The 22318-nt window shown below is 30.6% G+C and overlaps 8 protein-coding genes and 1 non-coding gene across 18 annotated transcripts; 4 read left to right on the forward strand and 5 right to left on the reverse strand.

Annotated features, from left to right (window-relative positions):
• Positions 1–315: 315 nt before the first annotated feature.
• Positions 316–4169, reverse strand: LOC143153961 (ribonuclease P protein subunit p40). The gene is made up of 6 exons (XM_076325652.1): positions 3957–4169; positions 3715–3859; positions 3248–3412; positions 1133–1258; positions 865–1048; positions 316–788 (listed from the first exon to the last, which is right to left on the reverse strand). Exons 1-6 carry the CDS (start codon positions 4074–4076, stop codon positions 446–448), a joined length of 1083 nt encoding a protein of 360 aa, XP_076181767.1. The 5' UTR covers positions 4077–4169; the 3' UTR covers positions 316–445.
• On the reverse strand, positions 1517–3349 carry LOC143153944 (uncharacterized). Its single transcript, XM_076325619.1, has one exon. The coding sequence runs from the start codon at positions 3208–3210 to the stop codon at positions 1639–1641; it is 1572 nt and encodes a 523-aa protein (XP_076181734.1). The 5' UTR covers positions 3211–3349; the 3' UTR covers positions 1517–1638.
• An 84-nt stretch (positions 4170–4253) lies between the features above and the next one.
• On the forward strand, positions 4254–4326 carry Trnam-cau (transfer RNA methionine (anticodon CAU)). The gene has a single exon. It is a non-coding gene; the product is annotated as a tRNA-Met (tRNA).
• Positions 4327–4494: 168 nt separating this feature from the next.
• Positions 4495–6656, reverse strand: LOC143148590 (RNA-binding protein NOB1). The gene is made up of 6 exons (XM_076315099.1): positions 6454–6656; positions 6145–6277; positions 5862–6073; positions 5316–5784; positions 4911–5245; positions 4495–4832 (listed from the first exon to the last, which is right to left on the reverse strand). Exons 1-6 carry the CDS (start codon positions 6523–6525, stop codon positions 4572–4574), a joined length of 1482 nt encoding a protein of 493 aa, XP_076171214.1. The 5' UTR covers positions 6526–6656; the 3' UTR covers positions 4495–4571.
• An 865-nt stretch (positions 6657–7521) lies between these two features.
• Fadd (fas-associated death domain protein) lies at positions 7522–9168 on the forward strand. Its single transcript, XM_076316050.1, has 4 exons — positions 7522–8031; positions 8252–8410; positions 8491–8621; positions 8690–9168. Exons 1-4 carry the CDS (start codon positions 7701–7703, stop codon positions 8822–8824), a joined length of 756 nt encoding a protein of 251 aa, XP_076172165.1. The 5' UTR covers positions 7522–7700; the 3' UTR covers positions 8825–9168.
• On the reverse strand, positions 9081–12550 carry Eif4e4 (eukaryotic translation initiation factor 4E4). 2 transcript variants are annotated; one of them, XM_076316262.1, is made up of 4 exons: positions 12441–12550; positions 10134–10333; positions 9747–10064; positions 9081–9663 (listed from the first exon to the last, which is right to left on the reverse strand). In XM_076316262.1, the coding sequence occupies exons 1-4, from the start codon at positions 12453–12455 to the stop codon at positions 9549–9551; spliced, it is 648 nt and encodes a 215-aa protein (XP_076172377.1). In that variant the 5' UTR covers positions 12456–12550; the 3' UTR covers positions 9081–9548. The 2 variants fall into 2 exon arrangements, with proteins under 2 accessions (XP_076172377.1, XP_076172296.1); XM_076316181.1 differs by lacking the exon at positions 12441–12550 and adding an exon at positions 10806–10934.
• Positions 11926–14871, forward strand: Pof (RNA binding domain-containing protein painting of fourth). Of its 2 annotated transcripts, XM_076314980.1 has the most exons (7): positions 11926–12044; positions 12311–12659; positions 12927–12985; positions 13052–13554; positions 13637–14039; positions 14121–14471; positions 14561–14871. In XM_076314980.1, exons 1-7 carry the CDS (start codon positions 12033–12035, stop codon positions 14615–14617), a joined length of 1734 nt encoding a protein of 577 aa, XP_076171095.1. In that variant the 5' UTR covers positions 11926–12032; the 3' UTR covers positions 14618–14871. The 2 variants fall into 2 exon arrangements, with proteins under 2 accessions (XP_076171095.1, XP_076171023.1); XM_076314908.1 differs by having other exon boundaries at positions 12311–12985; positions 14561–14870.
• Positions 14872–15389: 518 nt separating this feature from the next.
• On the forward strand, positions 15390–17618 carry Pcna (Proliferating cell nuclear antigen). 2 transcript variants are annotated; one of them, XM_076315915.1, is made up of 5 exons: positions 15390–15703; positions 15873–16038; positions 16137–16281; positions 16884–17174; positions 17294–17618. In XM_076315915.1, the coding sequence occupies exons 1-4, from the start codon at positions 15483–15485 to the stop codon at positions 17135–17137; spliced, it is 786 nt and encodes a 261-aa protein (XP_076172030.1). In that variant the 5' UTR covers positions 15390–15482; the 3' UTR covers positions 17138–17174; positions 17294–17618. The 2 variants fall into 2 exon arrangements, with proteins under 2 accessions (XP_076172030.1, XP_076171946.1); XM_076315831.1 differs by having other exon boundaries at positions 16884–17618.
• Positions 16147–21390, reverse strand: LOC143148644 (uncharacterized). 7 transcript variants are annotated; one of them, XM_076315222.1, is made up of 6 exons: positions 21140–21390; positions 19956–20197; positions 19317–19841; positions 19144–19248; positions 18924–19073; positions 16147–18854 (listed from the first exon to the last, which is right to left on the reverse strand). In XM_076315222.1, the coding sequence occupies exons 1-6, from the start codon at positions 21147–21149 to the stop codon at positions 18468–18470; spliced, it is 1419 nt and encodes a 472-aa protein (XP_076171337.1). In that variant the 5' UTR covers positions 21150–21390; the 3' UTR covers positions 16147–18467. The 7 variants fall into 7 exon arrangements, with proteins under 7 accessions (XP_076171337.1, XP_076171821.1, XP_076171505.1 ...); XM_076315706.1 differs by lacking the exon at positions 21140–21390 and adding an exon at positions 21046–21073; XM_076315390.1 differs by lacking the exon at positions 21140–21390 and adding an exon at positions 20969–21061.
• Between the last annotated feature and the right edge of the window lie 928 nt (positions 21391–22318).

A 22318-nucleotide genomic window follows, 5' to 3' on the forward strand; every position in this document is an offset into this window, starting at 1 on the left:
TTTTTCACTCTATATTTCTAATATGTGCAATATATGTAATGCTATATATGATTAATATTAATATAGTTTTGGTGTAACATGGTATTACATACTTCCACAGCACATCATCTAATAACAAAAACTATATAGACGATAGAAAATTGATTTAAAAAGATTATAATCAAAATTAATTTGTAAAACTTATTTTATATTAGAACAATTTATAAAATCTTAGAATATTTTGTTTTCTGTTAATTATTGAGTATACATTCCATTTATGTTTTACTTACTTCTGTATAATACGAAAATATTTATGTAAAATAATGTCAAATCCAAAAATGTTACTCATCAACATTTATTAATCTATATCTTATAATAAATGATGTACACATTGCAAAATATAATTCACTTCTTCGTATATATCATTTTTATTTGTATTATTGTATGACGCCAGTAAAGTGTATGATTATTGGAAATTTCTTGGATTCCTATTTGGACTCAGAGTTTTTCGTATAATAGAATTAGCAGCTGGTCTAAATATAATGGTATAACTATTATCACCATCTGTATAAAATGAATGTTCTTTCAAATCCCAACTAATAGGACTATCTAAAAATCCTTCTACATGCAAAGAACACCATGGTAAATTGGGATGCACTGATACATATTTTTTCATGGCATTATATAAATTTGCTACTTGTTTCCTTGTAAAAAAGCCAGTCCATTGTAGATACTGTACTTGCCTAACATTTATAAATGGAGATGGACAAGTATATGTACTTATGTAGTCATTTTCTGCATTATTTTTCCTGAAGAAATTAATTTACTATTATACACTTTACATTCAATTTAAAAAATAAGTCTCCTAAAATATTTTGTACATACAAATCACCAGAAACACTGAAAACTCCAAGCCACTCGAAAAATTTATCATTATTAAATCCTTTTGAAATTATTGGTATTCTTAAAGAATACTCGATGTTCTGTTGAGAGGTTTGGTGACAAAGAAAAACATTGTAATGACGTTCATTAAACCACGCCGCTACCGATGATGGACATAGATTTTCATCTTCAAAAATAAAATGAATTGTGTACAAAAAATATACTTACAGACATAAAATTAAATTCTAAAACATGAAACAATTGATCTTACCTGGTGGATTCCATGTTATGATTACATCAAATTTCTGTTCAAAACGTTCCTTTAACGACGTTCGAGTATGGTCATAATTCTTCTTGCCAGGGGTAAAACTTTCAGAATTTAAATCAATAGTCACGACTTTTGATTCATGTTACCGGTAAAAAAAAAAAGAAACAAAAAGTAGAAATGATAAAATGTAAAATTACCCATATGACCATTAAAAAGATGTGCAAACTTTATTCTTGAATTTACAGTACAATCTATATTACTAAATTGTTGAAAACTTTAGTTACTATTAAATACATTTTCTGGAAAACTATTTTCTAATGTGCACTAAGGAAAAATACAAATATTTTTTTTATTAAATTTTTCTTGTTTAATTAATTATTCTATGAATATGCATACAATCACTATATTATTATTTTTCAATTTTATATATAACTCTGCTTCATTTAATGATATAAAAAATATATCCTCTTAAATTATTCATAATTATTTAATCACTCTTAATATTTCACTTATGCAAAAGATAAACTTGGACTTGTATCCAAATTTGTATTAGTATGTTTTAACTCTTCTCTGAAAATATTTAATTCTGTAGATGATATTCCTTGCCAACTTTCTAATTCTGATAGACGTCGTAAGTTATCACAATTCTCCATTAATAATTGTACAGTTTTCATTGATAAATCATGACTATATAATATTTTGAGCTCTTCTAACTTGCTCATTGAGTTTTGCAAAAATATTCTTCCCATTGTCTCATCTCCAATACCAGTTGATGAACCCAGTTGTATGAATTTAATATTTATACAATGAGAAAGCAAAAATTCTAGGTGCATGTTTGCGCATTCTACTACACACTTGATTCTTTCTAAAAATTGAAATGGTAGAACTGCAAGTTTTCTTGGATAAACTGCTACATGTTCTAAGAATTCACAATTGTAAAAAACTAGGCCTCTTATATTCGGGCAGTACTGACTTATCAATATAAGTGCTTTCAAATCAATTTCTTCTACATGCTCCAAATGCAGACTTATAATTGCACAACCTTTTATTTTCAACAGTGTTTTTATTCCATGGGCATAAAAGTTGCAAGATAAGAGTTTTAATTCTTTTAAATTATCAAGAGTAGCTAGAATTGTTAAATTGCCAATTCTTTCATCACGTAGTAAACAAAGACTCGTAATATATGGACACATATCAACTAAAAGATTTAAATGCTCCATACTAAAATTTCGACTTTCAAATGTTTTTATATGAAAAGAACTTTTAACACTGATATCTTTTTGATGAATAAATTCTAAAACATCCCCAAATTCATCACATCTGCCAATATCTTCTATTTTTAAATGTTCTAAAAAGAGATTTGCATAACCAGGTATAGTCATGGAAGTTCTACCTAGCTTAATGTGTTTTAAATGTTTACATGATAGCAAAGAACCAACACTGCGTTCTGTTACAGATTTAGATGCAGTTACATCTAATTTTTGCAGTTTTTTACAATTTCGAGCTAGGGCCAATATAATATTATCTGTACAGTCAAAGCATAAAATAAAACATACTAAATTTGGCATAGCAGATACTCCATTGACAATAATTTTCTCAATGTCTGATGTTCTCCAACCAGCTGAACCTGAACCTAAATCCAGAATTTCAAGCCCAACCATATCATTCAACTTATTGTAAAGTATATGTCGCATAATTTTAGGCCAAGCAGAAAATTCAATTGCTTTTAAATGTGCACCTACAGCCACTTCTGTTAATCGAACAGCAACTGTCATTTCTGATAGAAAGGCTGTAGTTGATGCAAAATCATTGTATGTACCTCTAGTTTCTTTAACTAAATTGACAATAGCAGTTAACACTGCAATAGACATTTTATCATACAAGTGTCGAGGTATACTGAAGTTTAACAAATGTTTCATAAATTCTAACATTGAATGCAACTTAGTATGCCCATATTCTGGATTAGTTTTGAAAGTCATGCATATAAGTTTTGTCATGTGTTTTCCAAAAGTAGTCACAAATTTCCCAACTGAGTATAATGCTAGATCCACTAGCATAGGCACTTGTTGCTTTTTTGGCATTTTGATTTTCTTTAGTATTTTCCTTCTTAGGACTTACCATAACGTGTATGCACTCTCTGATCAAAAAAGGAAACTTTGCCTTCTAAACCAAGTTTTTGGTAATCTTCTTTTAATAACGATAATATTAAATGTCCAGTTGGTGTAATCGCAATTGAATTATCCACATCTATTCTATTTTCAATTGTCAAGAGACTCAATTCTCCTACAAGATTTATTAAAATATATATTAAATATTTTCTTTTTCATGTATTTATTATACAACAGAAAATTAACAGGTCAGTACTTAAAATTGAAATGCTGGCACTATTCCATAAGAATTTCCATTTATAATGTAAAGGTAAAAATTAACACTTTCAATGTAATTTAACGTTACCATTATAATTTTGATGTAAAAAAAGGAGCATTTTATTTTCTTTATAGTTAAATATTTAATTTTTTAATAAACATATAACGGTAGAACATTATTATAAATTGATTTTGTATTTGTATGTTTTACTTCCTTACCTTTCTTAACAAATGCCTCTATAAATTCTTTGTTTATTAGATCAAATACATTGACTGCGTTAATTCGATAGTAGTCACTATCCTCTGAAATGCAAGTCCGCAATTCATCCGGAGTTTTGAGTGTGTTAGGAAGCACCAAAGATATCTGGCACAAAGCCAAGAGTAATTACGAATTATGTAAAGATTTCACAAAACATATTCTTCATAAAATTACACTTAATTGCAACTATTTCCTTACGTACTGAATGGTTAAAATAATGCGATTCAACTATTTTCGGTGTATCAGTTGTCTTGTAATCCTTTTCTTCTATAGAAACATGATGTCGAGGTGGTTTAAAGTCCCATACTTTCGGACTAAGCATTTTAATTACAATATAGTTATTTTCAGAATTGAAAACTCCTAATTTTCACATCACTGCATGCAAATATTCACGTGCGCTCTACACGAAACAGTAGTTTTTAAAACTATTTATGAAGTATATTGCGATACTCTTACTAATTTTATTTAAATAAATATTTATTAAAAAGTTATTTCGTAAGCCTCAGTGGCGTAGTTGGCAGCGCATAAGTCTCATAATCTTAAGGTCGTGAGTTCGATCCTCACCTGGGGCAATTTTTTTCCTAATAAATAAATTAATCTCACAATTTCATAAATTTAACAGTTCACTCATTTTCATAAGTTGAAAATTTGAAAAGTTGAATATTGAAAAATAAAATTTTGTAAGCGGAGAAGTGAGGGATTAATTCCCTAAGGTTTGAGCATTAAAATAAAGACACGTGTAACAGTATTCAAGTCATATATTTTAGAGAACCTTACACTTTTACAATATGTAACATAAAGACATAAACTATAATAGTTATTTCCGTCTTCTTCTGGATTCGTTTGGATTTTTTTTCATCCAATATTTAACAGAACTTCCTGGTCGTATACCTAATATAGCTGATTTGGAATGTATATCGCGCATAATAAATGGAGAATATCCAGCTATATAATCATCTTGTAAAGGATCATTTTTAGTGCGTGCTAATCTTGTTGTTCTTTGATCAGGGACTGGTTGATCATTACAAAGAATAGGATTGTTTGCATGTTTTCCACCTTTTGGCATCGGTAAAGAAAACTACAAATTTGTTAAATGGTGCATATTATACTATGTACATAAGAGTAAATAAAAGAAAAAAAAAAATAGAAGTCTTACTCTTTTTCCTTTTTTGGAAATTGATTTTCGGAAATTAATATGAATTTGTTGCTTTCCTTCCTCGTTTAAAGTGACTGCAACCTTTTTCAATGTTTTATTACCACAACTGGGACAAAAAACTTTTGTCATAATACTAGTAGTTTTGAAACATGCATAACATCTAAATATGAATGTTTTCATTTGTTTAATTACTCTTCCGTCTAGTGCAATAACATTTAATCCAATTTGTTTTAAAACATTTTGCATAGCAAAGTCCATTGTTAAACATGCAACAACTGCTGGTGTTTGTTCAAGAAGGTCTGCATCAATTTCTTTTTTTATAACAGAAATATTTTCTGCAATATAAAGAAAATATTTGTATTTTACGTAACTATTACATATATATGAATCATTAGGGGATCTTACTAGGTGTAATCCAACCACTGTTGTCATTATCATCATTATCATTGTCGTCGTCAATGTTGTCTTCATCACCTTTGTATTCATTATATTCAGTGTTTTTTTGTACATCATCAAAATTGTCTTTAACAGGAATAAGAATGTTATTAATATTGTATTCACTATTAACCTGATCTGGAACTTTAAATTCTGATGGTTCACAACATAACTTTGAAAATTCAGTAGACACATCTTCTGCTTTATTATGTTCTATGTCAGTTTCATAATTTGATCCAATGTTGTTAAAAGATTCACTAAAATATGATTCTAATTCTGTTTCTTCATTGTCAACATTTCTTACATAGTCATTATCATTATCATTATCATTATCATTATCATTATCATTATCATTATCATTATCATTATCTTCAACTTCTTTTTTATATTTAAATTTTTCCAGATCATGTTTTTCTTCACTCACTTTCTTAGTACCCTTCTACACATTAAACAATTTTAGTTATTACACTGATTTTTTATAATATTATTTTATTAATTTAAAAGAAGTAAATTTACTTTAGTCTGTGGCATATAAAAACCAGCTGATGGTGTGTGAAGATCATCAATATGGTTAACATTGGTATCTACAGTTTTTGTCAAAATCGGAACAGTTCTTAAATGATTTGTTCCTACTTTTTCCTTTTCCAACTGATACGTTAATGCAATCACCTTTATATCAGTTGCTGATAAACTAGTATAATCACCAGTTTTTTTAGCAAATTCTGTAACTATAAATATAACATAAATATGTGGTACAGTAAAATATTATTTAAACATACACAAAATTAAATTTGATTACCAAATTTAATACTTTCTGCATGTGCACTTTGTATGATTACATCATATGGCAAAACAACGAGTCTTCTCAATTGCCTTTTATTTGTAACTTCATTTAATACATCTTGTTCTGTAATTATGTTGACACCAATATCCTACAAAAAGATGTGTCTTTACTATATTACTTAAAAGTTTATTATACTTCTGAAATATATAAAATACGTGTTAAAATAATATTTTCAATTATAATATTTTTAGTATAAAATTAATTAAAAGTAACAAAAAATAAGTAATACACATTCATATTATTCCTGTTTACGAAATACTTTACCAGTAGAGATTCATTTCTAATAAAAGCACTCGTATCAACAACTAAATATTGTATTTTCTGATTTTCAGTCATGTTTGTTAATTTTCGTAAGAAAAAATTCAAGAATACAGATACACGTGTTCCTAGGTAAATATAACAAGTCTAGGAAAATATAATGTCACCATTAATGAGTTTCTCTTTAAATATTGGACGTAATAGGTACTGAATTTTGTTATATTTTTATATCATATTTATTGTCTAACAATAAAATTGAGATATTGTAAAAAAACTATTACATTGAAAATATTGGAATACATATAATATATATTTGTACATTTCATTCAGCGACACCAGAGAAGGTATTAAGTGAAACTAAGTGATGCGGCCGACTTTCATTGGTTCACGGTCAGTTTAACTAGACCGTGTACTTGATAAATATCTAATAGACAGTCAGTCAAAACACTGTTATTGGAATTTATGTGTAGCCATAACCACTTTATTTTTATTGTCTCATCCTCTAAAATGGCCCATATATATAAATTATAACTTGTATAAATTATATTATATTTTATCTACTTAAGACATAGCCTCTCTCAATTTCAATTCTGCACAGAGTCTATGTATAAAATATGTAGATTATATTACAATAACATAAAATATAGAAATACTAACTACATTAACAGTAATTTGTATAAATTTTATTATTTTGTATGTATTTGGAGTTTGTACGAAGTTCTATATATTGAATAGATATTATGTGAAATTCATAAAAACAAACCTTAAAGTATTTTTCCCCAATTTTATGGTGAAGATCAAGAAGTCGGTTCATTCCAATCACTATTCTTATACTGTGATCATAGAAATATTACTTATTGCCTACTACATGAAGCGATGAAATATATAATCTATTTAAAAGAATTTTTAAACTAACTTGGAAAAATGTTTTAAGTTTTTGTTATTAATGGAAAATTATTATATAATATAGGTACACATTTATCAATTTTATAACAAAAGATTTTCAAATCTTATTCATTACTTCTTCAAATATTGCAATTAGGTTTGGTATAATTAACAAAATGAACTAGCTTTAATGTATTTTATGGTCACTACTATCAAGTTTTTCATCAAACAAAGTATTGAGAACTGTTAAAACAGTTTTTGTTTTCAGATTATATATAGAAATATTGTAATCAAAGTGTTAGTATTGTCAAATATCATTTAAAGAAGAGGGAATCCCTTGAAGAAGAATTTAGTGCTCATAAAACATCATGACTGTAGAAATGTCATATAACCATTTATGTGAACAGTTTTTGTCTACTACTCAATCGTACATTGATGACAAAATATTAAAAGTGCTTAAAGAAAAATATTCATATTGTATAAATTCAGAACGTAAATTAAGCCAGATTAATGATTTAAGAACATTATTGAAAATACTAGAAAAACGAGATGTTCTTAATTATAATAATGTAGAACCACTTGTTTATATTTCAAATATTTTACATAATTCTCATGTACAGAACAATATAGAAGATTATAAATTTCATCTTAAATACATGCAATATTCATTATTTTCTAATATGTATCAAGATGTAAATAGTAAGTCTTTATTTATTTAGTTGAATACAAGTTGTACATTGTGCTTTTATTGCATAAAATATAGTGCTTTTTACATAATTATTATTATTACTATTAGGTATTATATATTTCTTAAACATTAATCACTGAATATTAAATATTTATATGAACTGATTTAATGCGGGTACTTTTAATCATGTTATATAAATTGATATTATAGTTTCTGCTCAATCTTTAACAGAATTGGAGAATAATGATACTAAAAACGTATCAAATAAAACCGAAAATTGCACATTACAACCAAAAGTACAGCCTAGTGAACCTAAATGTCAATCACAACCACAAAACGTAACAAATTTTAGAATTTATTCTGAACAAGAATCAATACTCCAACAAATAGGTAACACATTGATTTATTTTTTTTATGGTATATATTATTAGTTGTATTTAAAATTTATACATACAAATATTACTTTTAAGTGTTTTCACAAATCAGTGAGAGAATTGGACGTTCTTGGAGAGATACGGTTAGATATTTAGGCATTCCTGAATATCAAATTGATATTATTCAAAATAAACATCCTAATGATATGAAAGAACAAAGTTATGAAGTAAGATATAATGGATGTATTTTAAACAACATTCTTTACATATGGATAATAATGTGATAATTTTATAGGCTTTAAAGCTGTATGTATCCCAGTATGATACTGACAATTGGAAACTAAATTTAATACATGCTTTAGAAAAGGCAAGGCGCAGAGATCTTAAAGAACTTGCAGAAAAATTAATATTGCGCAAAAAAATTGAATAATTAGTTATAGAACATAAGTTCTGTAAATTTATTAAAAAATAAAACATTTCTATTTCAAACAACACTTATATTACTACTTAGTTCAGGAAAACTAAAAATAAAATGGTATACAGAAACAAGAATTAATCTTTTTAATATATTTTTAAGAAAAACTTAAATATAACCATTTGTCAAACAACCGTGAGAACATTATTAAATAATGTTATACTATTTTAAAGTAAAGTAGGTTGCTGTACTTTATCACTTCTTCACTGAAAATAATAATTTAGTTTTATAGGTTCTTTATAGCAGTCTTTGTTGTTTATATGAGTGATGTGAAATGCGCATAAAGAAAAGCATATGTAAAGAAAATTACTTAATTGAATAATAATAATTATTTATAATTGTATGATTTCTGTTATTTTTTGAAAAATACAGCAGCCTGTGCATATCTTTCATAATCTAATCCTAAATTACATATTACATTAATGCAAAATTTTTATATTAATATGATATACATTTGCTTTAGTACATATTTTTTATTAGTTTTCGTTTAATGACTTGCACTAGAAAAATACTTAGCTACAATGAAGATGTAGTTTTAAAAATTTTACACTGAATTTTTATTTAACTTGATGCGGTAACCTGACTTGTCTTGCATAACATCCACACCAGTAATATATGTTCAACCTGGTTTGATACTTTTTAATGAGTAATGATGACATTAATGTAACATCAACAGTTTTTAGATTACATAGGCATTTTTTGTTTGACTTCCTAATTTGATCATAATATCTTTATGTATTTGATATATTACAGGGATTTTTGATGAGATTTTTAATCTTTCTCTTAATTTACGCCTGTAAAAAAAGTACAATTAAATAATTAGATGGGCAGTATGCATTTTGTCTGAAAATATGTTACATAAATATATGTAACTTACCCAATTTCCAGGACGCTATCTTCACTATAGGCATTTGTTGTCCATAAACCAATTTTATCTCCTTTGGGCCTCACATTTACTACAGCTCCACAAACTTCATCAGAGTATCCATTAAAGGCTTCGCCAATCATACATAAAAGAATTTCTAACCAAAAATGATCTAGATCCGTAGTTCTTTGTTTCTTCTCTAAGCTTATAAGCCACCTTCCACCAGATTTATTAGCATCGTCCTCCCACATAGGTCTGATTCCTTCTTTGAACATGCTGTAGTCACAACCTTGTCGTAAGTCTGATGCTGCCTTTATGTGGTTGTATAAACTGCCAATGGAACATAAATTTTAATAAAAAGTCTCTATTATATTCTAAATGAAAATCTGTAAAACTTACCTCCAAAAATCTTCTGCTGTATCGAAACTTGTAATATTTCTTTGACTTTCTTCCCATGTTTTATTCCTATCAGGTTCATAATACCAAAGGGTCCATGTATGTTGTAATGGATGTTTAATTAAAACCTCTGGTGGGAATTCATCAAAATTTGCTACTTCTTGCTCCTTTCGTGCTACTTCTTGCTCCTTTCGTTCTACTTCCTACAAATAATGATATTTATAATTTTCTATTTAACTTGAGCATATTATCTATATACACATATGCGCGCATATTGTGTGTGTGTGTGTACATGTACACACGTGTGTGTGTGTGTGTGTGTGTGTGTGTGTGTGTATATATACACTTTCTAATAATTTTTAATAGTTTGGCATTTATAGCACTTATGAGATGTTATTACTTGAATTTATCGCAATATTATTGATTATAACACGCAGCACGCATTACATTATTCTATTGAAGTAATAGAATATGTCTTTTTTAAGCTCGTTAGACAGTTTTCACCATGCATGGGAACAGATGGGAGGGGTAAAGGGTGTCGAACCGACCACGCTGTTTCAAAGAAAGGCCACGCAAATTATTCCCAGATATTTGAACCGCAAATATATTTGAACAAAGTATTGCATTAATTTTAAGGTATTCATAGCATCAGGAATTATGTTAGAAAAAAAATACCTCAATTTCTTCTGTATTACTCGTAGCCATGTCACACCGACTACACGACAATATGCTCACTTAGTGAACTGACAGCAAGGGCATCTGTCGGCAAAATTTTTACACCGAAATTTCCTTTCCCTAAGATAGAAACGTAAAATTGTGTCCACACACTGGGAAGTTACCGTAACAAAATTTAACAAAAGGTTGACGAAAATCAATGATCTTTAATGTACAACGATGTTATGATATAACTAAAAAAACAGGAATAACATAAAAACAGCCATTAAGAAATATATGTAGTCTTAAAAACAAATAATCCTTGTATCTCTTTTTGCTTTTTCCTCTTGTTGATAGACCAACCAGAAATTATTTTAGCGTTGCGAATGTTGTTTTTAAATAGCACACCATTTTATCCGTTATCATGATACTAATTACTTTTGTTTCGTTTGAATATACTTTTATGTACATGCAATTGTTTTGTTCCTATTATTTTGATTCTCTTTTGTTTAGAGCATCGGAGGAAAGTAGCGCAAATGTATATCATAATAAAAATATAATTTCGTTTTAAATATGTTTACAGTTCTCTATTATATAACAAATTTTATATGATGAAATAATATTATTTTTAATACATAAAACGTTTATAAAGTAATATGATATTGTACAGTAAAGAAAAAGGCGGGCAAAAATTATACTTATAAAATTTGCAAATATATATCATATAAGTATAAATTAGGGTTGTATAAATAGGGACCTTAATATTAGAAATTGTACTTTAATCATAAATTTCTTCTTATAAAAATTTCAAAAGATGATAAATTAATTCAAATATGTAAGCGATATTAATTTATTTTCTTATTCTGAATTTTTAATGTACTCTTCTTTTTCATCTTCATGATAAGTTATAACAATTCAATGAGTGTATCGTGGGTATAACATGTTATTTATCCATTTGCAATCACAAAAATATTTTAAAGTGTATATTCTATTGATAAAACATACATTTATATATTCAAGAATACCAAAATAACTTATTTCTGTAATAATTGTGATTGATAACGTCAGTTCTCTTTTCTTTTTGTAGAAAAAATGAATAATAAGGATTGGTACCCCTGTTATGCTCAGTAACATCAGTAGTTCTACTTACACTGGCGACCCTTGTTGCATTACTTCTACGATGTATTTACATTATAAATTAATGGAAGTAACTATTTTCTAAAGATTAACAACAGTTTTATCTACATTATGAAACGTTCGGTAATGATCTATTTTTCTATTTTCCATAGTTTTACAATATTAACAATAATAGTAATAAATTTACACTTATTCCGTTAATGCTATTTTTAAGGAAGGTTAGTTTGACAGCGGTTGCACAGTATATCAGTATGTAATTAATATATGGGGGGTACACAATTTCAGTGTTAATAATATTAAAATAACATTGTAAAATTATAACTTTTTGTAATGGAATTTAAATTTTAATAGATTTTCTAATTTTTAATTCAGAATTTTCTATTTTTCAGGTAACTGAAGAAAATGGGGAGACAAAACGATCTTTTGTTAAGCAAGAGTGTGTCAGTTTTGGATATGAAGGTTCATATCCTACTTATACAACATCTTCTTCATCCCCTTCAACTGTCACACAACCTTTACCTGGACAACCACCATTACCTCCTATGCCTCCACCAACTAGTGGAGTTCCACCACCTCCACATATATTTGGACCAGTGCCTTCTCAAGTTACACCAATTCAAGCATGGACACATCCTTCTGCACCATGGCAATGGATAACACCTCAAACATCACCTTTACCACCTCCACCTCCACGTGATATGACCACAAACTCATTTCAAAGAGAAATGCCTCTAAGAGGTAATTATATGAGACGTGAAAGATTTAGTCACAATAGAAACAATATATATATTCAAAGAAGTAACTTTCATCGTAAAAATAGAAGGCTTGCTCGATTTGGACAATCTCAGGGTCAGTTTGAGCAAGCAGCATATTTTGGTGCAACATTAAGTAATAGTCTTGGCCTAGAATGGCAAAGAAACAATTATACTACATCTACAAGTGATGCAATTTTGAATCATATGCCTGTTCCTCTTCCTAATCATGCTCTACCTCCCATTCCCCCAGGGATTTTGACAAATCGACATAGCGAAGAAACATCAGATCAGGATGTTAAAATTGTTTTGGTAAGTACAATAATACTAATTTTATCTGTTATTTAATTATACCATGTGGACTATTACTTATTCTAGGAAGAAGTTGTAGTGAAAAAGAATAAACAAAGAAAACCTATGTCCCAAAGTTACCCTAGTCGGCCATGGAATCGAGAGGATGCAGAAAGAGCTTTGAAAATTGAAAATGAATATAATAAAACAGTCAAAGCTCAAAGTTTAATAATTAAATTTCCAGATCCTGATCTAAATAAAGATATTGTTAGAGAGTTTCACCCTGGTATACAAAATATACATTTTCAAAGTCCTAGTGGTCCTAGATACTGTTTTATACAAATGGCAGAAAGTGTTGATATTGATGAAGCTATAAAAGAGTTGGAGAAAATCCCTTTTGGAGTAGGCCATTTAAAAGTTGAAAGAAAATCTTTAAGGGACGAGGATAATCCAATGCCAGAGGAGATAGATCCTTATACATTATATATAGGAAATTTACCAGAATCTGTTAATGTTAATGAAGTAAAAAGTAAGTTCCCAACAGCTGCTCGGGTAGATGTAGGTTATGCACAGAAAATGAGAAATACCCGGTGAGTTTATTTTTTACATTAAATATTTTATATTAATTTTATATATATTTCTGCAATGTATTTGATTAATTTTATTTTGCAGCTATGCTTTTATCAGGTATAATAGTGTAGACGAATCTATATCTGCTTATAAACAAGCACATGATTTAATGTGGGATACCAGAAGTATTATTGTTAGATTTAGAAGGCAACGTGGTAATACTTGTCTTCCTGGAGAACCTAAACCAAATGTTAAGAAAGTTAAAGAAGAACCAAATAGTAATTCTCAAGTAAAGAAGGAACAGAAGGTTAATCATGCCGATAAGAATTCATCAAAGCTAGAAATAAACATAGAAAGTAGGAGGTTACAAGATAATTCCAATAAAACGCAGAGTAAAATATCTCAGATTCAAGAAAAGAGCACGAATTTGCAATCTTCATCTTCCTCTGTACCAACTTCAATTGCGTCAGCTAAGTCTGCACAGTTACAACAGCAGCAACCATGGGTAATACTTTTATATACATATATTGCAAATTTTAAGTAAGATTATGACAAATAGAAATACTTAAAATTAATAACATTTTAGACTGGCCAACCACCTCAAATACCTTCAGCATCAGAAGCACCTCCACCTTGTTCGACTGAAAGAGAATCAGTTGCCGAAACGATAATGCTTACGGAGATTAAGGAAGAACCGGAAGATTACGAAGAAATTGATGTGTCATCTAATATTCGGTCTGATGAAGATATAGATGACGATGACGATGATGACGATGAAGAAGAAGAAGAAGATGACGAGTCTGATGACAATGACGATGATAATGAAAACGATTATGAAGATGAAGATGATGAAGAAGAAGAAGACATGGATGAAAACGGAAGATTATCATTTAATGACAAGCAAAAAGAAATTACAAAAGATAATGAACCATCTGATGTATGTATAATACGTTTTATGATCTACGAGAAATTAAACGAATTTTTTTTTTTCGAAGTACAACTAATTTGCAATGATTTTTATTTCAGCATCTCGATCAGATGTTCAGTGAATTGGAAAATATGGCTGGTGATATCGGTTTTTAACACTTTTAATGAGCGTGTAGTACTACTACATAATTTGTAAATATTTCTAGTTTTAAACCGTAACGAGTGAGACTGCATTTATTTAAGTACGATGTTAGTGATTGAGTCGTGTCTAAATACTTTTATACCCATATGTTTTAATTCTATAAATTTTTACGCTTAAGTACGTTCACACAGAATTCTTTATGTAAGCAATTGTGAATATAATTAAAATTATTTTTTATTTTTAGTTAGAATTTATTTAGTTTGTATATTTAATTTCAATTATTTTATTATTACTCAATTACTTCAGAAAGCATGATTATGCCATATATGAAAACTTCATTTACAAAGAGCTTAATATTTTGTATTAATTTCCATTTAAACATTCATTAATACGAAAGCACGCGTTCAGTATATGAAACGAAAAGCTAATAATTACGTCACATTTTTCTGATCCTCGTTCTTCCTAATGTATTTACATTGCAATCCTGACATTTACAATGTACATTTCCAAATCAAGGTTTTCAACTATTAAGATTTTGATATATGTCACAACCATATGATACATTGGAAAAAATGTTTTTTATGTCAAATAAATTAACAAATTGGGATTTGTATTATATTCAAAGGTGTTTTACTGTTATGAATAGGATCAAACCAAGTGAACAAATTTTAAATCGTATTAGCTATAAAATGTTCAGTATTATTTGACTTGAAAATTGAATGTATTTCCGGTGTGTGTAAATGCCATCTACTTCCTGATATCTTGGCGGTAAGAAAACGCGGGTAACGTTACCGGTCTCGACAATTGTTTCAAGTGGCGATACTTGTGGTATTCGACTAGCTTGTACGAACTGATAGTCGAAGTAAGTAAATCGAAAAGATGTTCGAGGCACGTTTGGTACAAAGTGCGATTTTGAAGAAGGTATTAGATGCAATAAAGGATCTTTTAACTGAGGCTACTTTCGAATGTTCCGATTCTGGTATCCAAGTTCAAGCTATGGACAATGCTCATGTCTCTTTGGTTTCTCTCAATCTGAGAAGTGATGGTTTTGACAAATATAGGTGCGATAGGAATTTGTCGATGGGTATGAGTATCGCATGGTAAGATTTAATATAAAGTTTTGAAGGTTACGTATTCTCTGATGACAAAATAAAAAACAAATACGAGGATGAAATACTTGTAATGCTTTTACATTTTTTCTGTTATAAAAACGATAATAAGATAAAGTTACATCTGTCTTTAATATTAAATGAAAAAACTGTTTTTCAGTATGTCTAAAATTCTACGATGTGCTGGCTCAGAAGATACAGTGACTTTGCGAGCATTGGATAATCCAGAAAATATTGTATTTATATTTGAATCTCCAAACAAAGAAAAACTAGCCGAGTATGAAATGAAACTTATAAATATGGATCAAGAACACCTTGGTATTCCTGTAAGATTATATTTTTATATATTGCTACATTATTTATTTACAAAGTAGGAAATGTATTTTATTATACTAATATTCTTGTGATTTGTTGACTGTTATAGGACACTTCATATTCATGTGTTGTAAAAATGCCATCTCAAGAATTTTCACGTATCTGTAGAGATTTAAGCCAGTTTGGAGAATCAATAACATTTGCATGTTCTAAGGAGGGTATAAAGTTCAGCGCTTCAGGAGATTATGGACAAGGTATAACAGTTTCTTATACTGAGTAAATGAATATGATAAAGAAACTAAAATTATGTTATGATTAAATAATTCACATTATAATATGTTAAATAATACATATATTGCAAGAAGCTATAAAGAATGCCATGAGTGATTTTCATGATGTGAGAAAAATTTGTTTTTTTTTCCCCCATAAAATGGATTTTTATTAATGCTATTAGTTATCAACAAATTTCTGACCAATAGCAAAAGAACTTTTTTATTTTGATCACTAAATATGAATTCCATCTAATAGCATTCTTTTCAGTGTTCCAGTATATTTACCTCATTTATATATATTTTTCCTCTCTTTAACATCTTCCAATCAAGATTCTGCAAGCACAAAAGTTACACATGAACTGATTGAAGTTAAGTCATGTTAAAGTATTTACTTGTTTGACATTGTGTTGCTATCAAGACAAGGTCATGCATGTATTTATGTTCACATTTAACGATACTCATTCAAATGCAAATGAATTATGAAATATGAAAACTTCATATTGCAAAATGTAAAAATATATCTATACAGTTAACATTATTATAATATTGTTATTGTTACTTATATAAAATATGTTTCCTTTTAGCCACTATTAAGTTAGCACAAACAGCAGATGCGGATAATGAGGATGAAGCTGTAGTTGTCAATATGCAAGAACCAGTAAAATTAACATTTTCATGTCGTTATCTAAGCTGTTTTATAAAGGCTGGTCCTCTTTGTGCACAAGTACAGCTATCCATGTCCAACGATGTGCCCTTAGTATGTGAATACAAAATTGGAGATATTGGTCATATTAGATATTACTTAGCACCGAAAATTGACGATGACGAAGAAAATTAAGCATCTTGCTGACTTACTTCAATATATAAGCCATAAGGTCATTAATCCAGTGTAACATAACATCAATTAACTTCATATAAATACCATGATTCTATTGTTCTTGTATTTATCACTGTATCAGGGATTAAATATTTTCAAAATTTTATTCAATAACAGAATGAAAGCGCTAGCGTTATGAAAGAGAAGATATATTTTGATATTCATTGTTAAGGAACAATTAAGGATAATTAAAAATACTTTGAAGGTAATATATTTAAATTTTACATTTAAAAGTCATTTGGCTCGTCACAGTGTTAGCGCAACGTAGAATTGACACTAAGATTCATAGTAGAGCGACACAATCATGATTAACATGGTAATGTGGTGTCATTCTTGTAAGATTTATATTGTTACCGTTTCATAAACTGTGACAATATTTTGATAATATTGCGTTTTTTTATATTTAAGAAGAACTCAATATATTTCCAAAACATTTGATAAATTTTTGAATTATGTGTTATCCTTATGTCCTAGCCTAATTAAAGTTCAAATTTTTTACTTATTTTAAGTATCTTATTTCTTATACCTTTTGTGTATAAGCTAGTTTAATATAAAAATACATAATTAGCTTACGAGCTGAGGGAATAAGAGGGCTACCATGGATGGAATAGCCTAGAAGTATACAGTTAAATCTTACACAATTTGGATCTCGTATAGTCACTAAATAATTAAATATTAATCAATAGATGTTGATTTATACTATGAATTATTTTACACGCGCATACTGCGAAGACCTGTATATCGTCATTCTTATTCATACATGTTTAAATCAAACCTCTAATTAAAATAAATGTTTTTTATATTTTGTTCTATATTCAAAAAATTAATTAAAGTCGCAACAAAACAACACACTTTGGCAATAGTAATCAGCCTCTTTGGTTTTAAAGCCCTGATATTGCTTTTGTGTTTTTAACGAAATAGTTCCAAATTTAAAAGTAAAACAATTATTATTACAAGGACATAATAAAATGTCAAGTACGTATCGAGATAAATGCATACGATTTCTGAATTTAATGCGCAAAAAAAATACTTTAAATTATTTGTTTAATTTTTAAGAAAACTTATTTAGCTTTTAATGCTTGCTCATTTTCAAAGAAGATGCCACGCGCACTTTGATAATATCTAATTCTTTGGACCAATTTGACATGCTTATGCAGAATTATCAATGCATATGTTATTCCTTCAGTTTGTTAGCATGATTTCGCAAGTATCTAAAGTAGTGCGTGACGTTTACTTTGCAAATGAGATACTAACAAGAAAAAGAACATGTACATTCGAAAATTATAAGGGTTTAAGCATTCGTGTTACCATTACTCCCATATAAGCTGGGATGTACATACTTGTCGTGCAATGTCCTTAGATGCCTTAGCAAATTACTTTTTACATTAAAGCCCTTTTTACAATAGGAACAGAGAAAAGGCTTCTCCCCTGTATGTGTTCTTTGATGAATTACCATTGATGCGTGACTTGGAAATTCTTTTTGACAAATGTTGCACAATTTTTGATGACTGTGAACTCTTTTTGGCTTAGGTGGTGCTGAGTTGTTCATTAAGGCTAATTGCTCTTCCGTGTGTTCCGTTTGTATATGACGTACCCATTCTTGAGGTGTCGAGTACATATTACCACAGAGATCACATTTCAAGGGTGGAAAATCTTTGCTATCGTCGTCCACATCGCCCTATAAAACAACCAAACGTTAATATCATTTAATATTCGAAATCTTTGATAATATGTTTTATACACTTACCTTCCTTTTTTTCCTTCGATTTTCAGTCATATCAGCGTGTGTAAATTCAATGTGCCTCACCCAATCAGATGGCCGATTAAACGTTTGACTACACATGTCGCATGTCAATGGTGTGTATTCTTCTTCTTCGTCTGCACTATGTACGATTTCCTATGAAAAACGTACTTCTGTATTATATATTTTCTTTTTATGAAACAAACGTCTTTGGAGTATTACATACCGGTTTGATATCAATCTCATGGTCTATCGTCAGTGATTCCGAGGGATCAATAGTCTCCTCCCAGATTGGTTCATCTTTTACTAAAAGCTCCAGATTCAACTCCGCCTAAAATACGTAAAAAGCAATGAAAAGTTTTATTCCATTTGACCTATACCATTCGAGAATCATCTTACATTTTCACCGTCCTCGCTTTTAGATTTGTTAGATTCTACATCGCTGTTAACGGTTGTTTTTCTTTTCTTTCCGTTGGCTTCCAGGTTCTCCTTATTTTTGTTATGTTCGTTATTCTTATTTTCCTCCAATACTTTTTTAGTTTCTGGCTCGCTGACCTTCTCTTCGATTTTCTCGATACTCTTTCTCTCTGAGGTAGGTTTCTGAGGTTGAACGTTGTTTTGTGTCGGGGTAGTCTGTTGTACATTTTCAACGACCTTTTCCGTTGACGGTTGGACCAACTTGATCTTTTGTATTTGACCGGTTAGTGGCGGTTGCTCTCGTTTATCCCGATCGACTTTCTGGTTGTTCGATTGTATATTTTCTTTTTTACTTCCGGTATTGGATCTCCATAAGCCACGAACACGTAGTATGTCACCGGCTTTCAATACACCCTCCAGCTGATCGTTCGTCACGGTAGCTTCTCCACTGTACATGTACTGTATCAGGATTTTCAGGGTGCGATATCCGATTTCTGTTGGTAGTACCTGGAATATAATTTTGAATTATGGTTATCATAGTACAGTACTTGTTCGACGGTAATAACGTTAAATGATCTTCGAAAGATTAATACATATAGTATTGTATATATGTACACGAACCACAATGATCGGAGCGTTCGTATTTGCTCCGAAATGACATGTTTGAAAAATGTGACTGAGGTAAGATGAGCAAGCGGCAAGGACAAATCGATGAGCCGCCACGTGTCGGCCGCAGGACGTTGCTAATAAGACATCTGCGAAGGATTCTGAGTGCAGTAACGTCGCGACAGAGCTGTGCAAATGCGCGCCATAGCTGTGCCACTTAAGTTGATAATTCTCCGAAGCAGCGATGGCCATTTTTTCTGCACCATATGAAAGAAAAGAACACGTTAATATTTACCAAGGGAACAGTATACTTGTTTCTACATAGATTTTCTTGCTATATTATTAAGCCTGTTGCATCGGTCGTGTCTCGTTTGTATTTATATATAATTGTTGTACTCTACGACGAATAAAACATCATTATAAAGTAATGTCTAATAAATATTAACAGTGAAAAGAGAAAAAAAACAGTATTCTCGTCAACACGCGACTAATTTATTATATTTGAAAAATTGTATGTATACGTAATTGTTTCTTTTAAAGCTGTTCACGATAATTAATAGTAAACAAATAATTGTCGTTTCACTGTAATTAGGCATTACATCTATACGATTTGTTATTTCGTTGACGAATGCACAGTTTCGATAACATTTTAGTTATGAATTTCCTTCTCCATTAAATTCAGTCGGTAGCGTCAACCGATTTTTTTCCACAGCTTGTACATTTTTTTATAATCCCTTCGTTGTTTGTTAATTTTACAGTAACAATAATAAACGAGGCATAAGAAACAACACTGATAGAAGATTTCGTTTTCCATTAACCACAGTATAGATCGGATCGATTTAAACAAAACGTTTAAACAACCCCGAATACCACCAGGTCAATGATAAATTAAATAATTACGCGCACTCTTCGCTACCCCGATTCACACCCTCGCTACGATCCCGACGTTCGTTCGACGATAGACAGTGCACACAACATTTTCAGACAGACGAAATCTTCGAGCGAAACGCGTAACACCGTTGACGCACTTCGAAATGCAGCGATCTTAGATCGTTTCCGCGTTGAGGATCATTGATTGTCTCCCGTTCAGGTTGCATGATATTACCGCTGCTCGCACGAACGTCAAGAGAGAGAGAAAGGAATCTGACGGCGAAGCTTTTTCATTTTTAACCGCGTCGTAACGTTGTCAGCACGGTTACCTGACGACATCAGCCAGTACTTCGTAAACGCGCGTCACTCCGGCGTACCCTCACGTATTTAATTGCACGATAATTCTCCGACGAGATCCGCGTCACCACGGTGTGTCTCGCACGCGTCGTTGGTGTTTTGAAAGGCGCTTCGCGCGGATACGGGACACGGGGCAGATATGAGCATCGAACCGCCGCGTAGGGGCCTAAAAATCGATATTTCGGTCTTTGCTCCATCCTCTCCGGCGGTGCAGCCGTGCTCGCTCGCTTTCGCGGCTAGGTAGGGTGCCCCCCTGTTCATCATCGATTTTCCCGGCTACCAATCGCACGCATCCATTTATCGCATCGATCGCCCGAGCTGATTTCAGCGTTTGCGTCCGTCCGTCCATCCGCCCGCTCCACGATTCATGCCCGTGCACCCCGCCGCACCCGGCCCCGCGCCATCCGCCCTGCTTCTTCGCGACAGCACCGTTCATCCTCCCACCCCGAAAACCACCGTCAGCTACTACCTTAAGCTGTATAGACGCGACTAAACGCGACCCTTCACGATCCTTTTCGCTACCGACGACGGACACGATGTTCTTGTCCGCTTTATCCACGACTCTCCCTGGCACATCGTGCCTGTTGATATCTCCTTTACGTTCTTTGTCGCGAGTCTGCTATTTCACGAACTCTTATATGTATGTATTTTTTCGTCCATTATGGCTAATAGATATTCTGTCTCGGCGTCTCTGACGATGTATATTGATTTTAAAAAATTCGTCTATCGTTATCATTTTTTCTTTTTTTTTCTTTAACGATACGACGATGAAATTAAAATTGATCGGAGAATGCATACACACATACGTACGTATGTATATGTGTAACACGGATCGTAAGGTATATTTTCTTTTGTCGGGAAAATTTTTCATTTCCTTACCTGTTTAATGAAAAATAAAATGTCAGGATCCTTGTACGGAGCTAAAAAGCTCGCGAAATACATTTTTACCCGAAAATTTTTACCCATTATATTGCAATTTGTTCAATGAATATTACATTCTACGTAGTTTACAACTTACTATCAAATATTACGATGGCATGGGAATGCGACTGAATGTGCAGTAGTCTCGACTTAAATGTCTTTGCAAATAGTTCGTTAACCTTAATGACTGATCTATAGATCTATGAAGAAGAATTACAGGGTTAGTTTAT

The sequence above is a fragment of the Ptiloglossa arizonensis genome, chromosome 1 (assembly GCF_051014685.1).
Source record: "Ptiloglossa arizonensis isolate GNS036 chromosome 1, iyPtiAriz1_principal, whole genome shotgun sequence".
Lineage (NCBI taxonomy): Eukaryota > Metazoa > Arthropoda > Insecta > Hymenoptera > Colletidae > Ptiloglossa > Ptiloglossa arizonensis.